Here is a 5111-nt window from a genome sequence, read left to right as displayed (position 1 = left end):
TCTCCCCGCCCCCCCCCCCCCCCATCCTGGTCCTTTATTAGCCAAGGTGCTCAGAACCTGCTTCAGAAGTGCCCAGACCAGCCCGAGCACGCACACACGGGGGAAGCACTGATACAGCCGGCCCAGCAGTATCCAGTCAGCGTTAACTCCACACCTGGTCCTGTGGAGAAGCTCAGGGGATCCCTGCCAGCCACACTTCTAGCCCCTTCGCTAAAACAAAACACGCCATATGAAACGTTAACCGTCAGAATTTCTCCAAGTAGCACAAAATTGCAAAAGGAGCACAATGAAAGTAACAGAACATAAACAAGTGTACAGAAACATCAGACAAATAGTGCATTTTAGAAAGTAGACTAGAGGGGTCCTTGGGGGGCTCAGTCGGTTAAGCATCCCACTCTTTGCTTTGGCTCAGGTCATGACCTTATGGGTCATGGGATCGAGCCCCATATCAGGCTCCGCACTGATAGTGTGGAGCCTGCTTGAGATTCTCTCTCTCTCCCCCCCCCAGCCCCTCCCATACTTTATAATTGATTAATTAATTAATTAAACTGAAAAGGAAAAAAAAAAAGAAAGCAGACAATAAAATTGGTGATGACTGCAGAAAATAAGCCAGAGAGAGAATAGAAACAAAAGCCATATACCAAAATATTGAGTGATTGTCTTTGGGTGGTGGGAATGTGGGTGATTTTTCCCTTACTTTTCTATATTTTCCTTTCCATTATTTCTACAAGAGATTTTTATCATTCTTACTTGTTACTTTTTTTAAATGCTATTATTTGTGTTGATCTCAAAACCAATATAGGACCATTGTGAAAAGAAACCCAACAATACAGATTTCAAATTTTTATTGTATAAAATAGAATATGAACCACTTTTTATAATCACACAAATATTTTTGTATTTTTTTAAAAAATTTTTTAATGTTTCATTTATTTCTGAGAGGGAGAGAGACAGTGTGAGCAAGGGAGGGTCAGAGAGAGGGAGACACAGAGTCGGAAACAGGCTCCAGGCTCTGAGCTGGCTGTCAGCACAGCGCCCGACGTGGGGCTCGAACCCACGAACTGTGAGATCATGACCTGACCCGAAGTCAGATGCTTAACCAACTGAGCCACCCAGGCACCCCTATTTTTGTGTTTTTGAAAAAATGTTAAATGTTTATTTATTTGAGAGAGGAGAGGGAGAGACAGCGTGCACAAGCAGGGGAGAGGCAGAGACAGAGGAAGAGAAAGAATCACAAGCAGGCTCTGTGATGTCAGCACAGAGCCCAATGCGGGGCTTGAACCCATGACCTGAGATCGTGACCTGAGCCAAAATCAAGAGTTGGATGCTTAACCAACTGAGCTACCCAGGTGCCCTGATATATTTTTGTTTTTTAAAAAATAGTTTCAGGCACCTGGGTGGCTCAGTCAGTTAAGCGTCTGACTCTTGGTTTCGGCTCAGGTCATAATCTCACAACTCGTGAGACCGAGGTCCACATAGGGCTCTGCACTGACATCACGGAGCCTGTTTGGGATTCTCTGTCTCCCTCTCTCTCAGCTTCTCTCTCGCTTGTGCTCTGTCTGTCTCTCTCTCTCAAAAGTAAATGAAAAATATTTTTAAATGTTTTAAAGTTTCATTTTTTCTTACATAAAAATTAGTACATATTTATTGGAAAAATATTAGATAGGAATTTACAAGAAGGAAAAAAAAATCTCTCAATCCTACCACTCAGATATAATCACTATCACCATCCTGGTATATATCTTTCTTGTCTTTGTTCCTATAAATATACATAAAATTCACTTAATTTTTTTAAATTTTTTCTTTTTTTTTAGTAAACTCTATGTTTACTAAATGTAAGCCCAACGTGGGGCTCAAAGTCACAGCCCCAAGATCAACACTCACATGCTCTTCTGACTAAGCCAGCCAGGCGCCCCTCACTTACTTAATTTTTATAAAAATGGGATCATACTATATATATCATACAAACAGCTTCTTGTAATACTTAGTGAACATTTCGCCATGTCATTAAATGTTTTTCTACCCAGCACTGCCTCTCCATGGGCTCCCTGAACATAGTAAGTGGTTTTTCAATGTGTGGGACTATTCTGTGCACAGAAAGACATTTAGGGTCCTTGCCCCCCATTGCTATTTTCACAACCCAAACTGGGGGTAGCCCAGAGAAGGTATGTCTCCCTCTGGGTGAGATCTTTCCTTCTATAGCATCATTCCCTAAAGTGTTTTCTGTAAAACATTTGTTTTATAGGATTATAATAAACATTCATTTAAAAGGGGTTCAGAGATTAAAAACATTTCAGAAATGACAGTAGAAAAATATTACACATATAGTCTTTATGCTTTCATCTGGTTAATTCCTTTTTTTTTCCCCTAGTAATGTCTACACGCAATGTGGAGCTTGAACTCACAGCCCCAAGATCAAGAAATGCATACTCTTTGGACTGAGCCAGCCAGTGCCCCTAATCTGGCTAGTTCCTTAACATGAGTTCTTTATAGTGGCTACACTGGGTCAAAAGGTATGTTCATTAAAGATGTTGCTATGTCACAGATGGTCTTATCCATATTACCTACTATTATCTAGTACTATCAGACTATTCACTGTTATCTAATGTTGCCTCCTCCTTTATGAGGTGACCACACGTAGACCCCCAAACCCACCCGAGGAATTCAGCGGTCCGGTCACATAGGGAACAGGTAGGATTTATTTCTGCATCAGTGAAGGCTTTTATCTACTATCATGGGCCAGGCATTCGGGTCTATCTGAAAGTCATGCAGTTTGGGGGACCCTGGCTGGGTGGGTGAGGAGGAAGGGGCACAGAGTGGAGAAAAACTATTCTCTTCCTCTCGCCAGAGGTCTGGGGGGCTGACCAAAACTGTGAGCTACGTCATAGCTGTGTGATCTCGGGAAAGTCTCTGCTCCCCGATCTTCGGCGTCCTTGTCCTAAATGGAAATGTTGAATAAACAGCCAACAAAACACTTTCCTTTCTCTGTGGCTAAGTAAGTTCCTAGCCCCGTTTACCTGGAGCTCTGACAAGAGTGGGATGTCACCCGTGTTACGAGGCAACACTGCTTCCAGCAAAGGAGCCCTGGTCGGTAAATAGCGTCTAGACAGAAAGGGCTCTGAATGAAATATAAATAAGAAGTAGAAAAACCAGGGGCACCTGGGTGGCTCAGTCGGTTAGGCATCCGACTTCGGCTCAGGTCATGATCTCGCAGTTCGTGGGTTCGAGCCCCGCATCAGGCTCTGTGCTGACGGCTCAGTGCCCGGAGCCTGCTTCTGATTCTGTGTCTCCCTCTCTCTCTGGCCCTCCCCTGCTCACGCTGTCTCTCTCTCTCTCTCTCTCTCTCAGAAATAAATAAAACATTAAAAAAAGTTTTTAAAAGAAGTAGAAAAATCATAGCTTTGGGGCTGCCCCAAGCACAGTGCATCCTGTAGCTGGTCGCTGCCCTCGCTGGGATCCTGGTGGCTTTGTCTTCTAAGTCAGGGGATCCCTCCCTCCAACACTGTGGAGTCATCACCCTGTACCGGGGAGGCCAGAGTCCAGCTCCGGAGGCTGTGCTGCTCCCCAGTAGGTGAGAAACTCCTGGGCTTGCCCTGCCGGTACCCTGCGCCTCCGGCCCCTGCATCCTTCCGGGGGAAGCCAGGGCCGGGGATGGCCTGTTTGGGTCTTGTGAGTCTGTCTGATTGAGCCACAGAAGACGCGCGGAGGGGCACTGCAGGACATGAGGGCAACAGCCACCTCCCGGGGGTGTGAGGGTTAAAGGAGTTCTATAAGCAGAGACGCTAGCAGAGGACATGGCAAATGGCCCCCTTCTCTCCATCCCAGGAAGAAAGTACCTGTCTTTGGGCTCTTCCCCTCGTTTTTTCCTTGGTGGAGAAAGGCTTGCCTCTGGCTTCCAATCAGAACAGTCAAGCCCTTTTTCTTTCTTCGCTTTGTCGCTCTCCTCTCGTTTTTCTCCTTTGGGGGGCCCAGGGGAGTCTGAAAATGAAAGCATGGCATGTTTCTCCAACCCCACTCTGTCTCAGCAGAACCCCAGCAGGATTTGGGGGGGGCGAGGAGCAAAGGGCAGGGACTGGACCAGTAGCTCATGCCCCCAACACACCCGCACACACACACGTACATTTATATGACACGCACATCTGTGTGCAAATCCACGCTCACACAGGGAGACAGAAAGACGTCTGCACACACATATGTATATACAGACATGTGCTATATACATGAACACGCAAGCACACAGAAATACACACATAGATAGGCACACGTACACAAAAACTCACACATCTACAAATGTTGCATTTGTGTAGACAAACACCGGCATTCCCTACTTAACAGGTCATCTGTCACTTATTAAGTCATTCAAGAAACACACACTGAGTGTCTGCTATAAGCCAGGCATGGGCCCCTCCCAGGCACTGGGAGAAACACACGTCCAAAGTCAAAGTTGCCCCCTCTCACCCAGCAGCCGCTTCCAGTTTTTGATGAGGACTTTGGCCAAGGACACCACCTCCTTGTCCGAGCAGTGCTTGCGGACCCCATTGACGGCGACTCCAATCCTGGTTGTCTGCAAAGCGAGAGGGTCAGGGGCCAGTCTTGGGCTGGACACACAGGACCGGCCGCCGTCACCGGCAAGTCCTGCCCTGGCTCCGCTCCCCGCTTTCCCCAGCCCCAGCCTCTCAGGAGCCTCAGCCCGACCCTGTGGTCCTGGACCTGAGGCCCTGGCCTGCGGCCCTCAGGGCGGTCCAGTGCCCTAGGCCCAGCCCTGCGCCCCGATGGATGACTGCAGCTTCGGTGAAGAGCTGAGGTGGCGGCGGCTGGGGCTGCTGCTGAGGACCCCTCGCCATTTCCACCTCCTGGTGTCTCTGAGCTCAAGCTTCAGCTTAGGCCGCAGCTCTGGCTACTACAGCTTGGGTCGGTGCTGATTTTTTGAGGGCCAAGAGCTTCTAGTAATGTTTGGGGGCTGTGTGGGTGACACGGGGGGGATCTAAACGTGGGTGGCTTTTCCTTCTCCCTGGATCACTGGCTTGTGGATCCCACAGACCCAGGGCCTTAGGAGATGGGGTATTCAAGGAAAGCAAACCGATCTTTATCACAGACCCAGGGAACCCCCC

The 5111-nt window shown here is 47.8% G+C and overlaps 1 protein-coding gene across 2 annotated transcripts in view; it reads right to left on the bottom strand.

The window, feature by feature from the left end:
• The window catches only part of TCEA3 (transcription elongation factor A3), a 37657-nt gene that overhangs the window by 26790 nt on the left and 5756 nt on the right, over nt 1–5111 (bottom strand). For both annotated transcript variants that reach the window (XM_077775748.1, XM_077775749.1), the window contains 2 exons: nt 4459–4564; nt 3837–3978 (listed from right to left, as the gene is read on the bottom strand). In XM_077775748.1, the coding sequence (XP_077631874.1) occupies nt 3837–3978; nt 4459–4564 (248 nt within the window). The remainder of the gene's footprint in view (nt 1–3836; nt 3979–4458; nt 4565–5111) is intronic.

Source organism: Crocuta crocuta, unplaced genomic scaffold (genome assembly GCF_008692635.1).
Source record: "Crocuta crocuta isolate KB4526 unplaced genomic scaffold, BGI_CrCroc_1.0 scaffold127, whole genome shotgun sequence".
Lineage (NCBI taxonomy): Eukaryota > Metazoa > Chordata > Mammalia > Carnivora > Hyaenidae > Crocuta > Crocuta crocuta.
The sequence above is the reverse complement of the archived record's forward strand: the minus strand, read 5'-3'. Positions and strand labels throughout refer to the sequence as shown.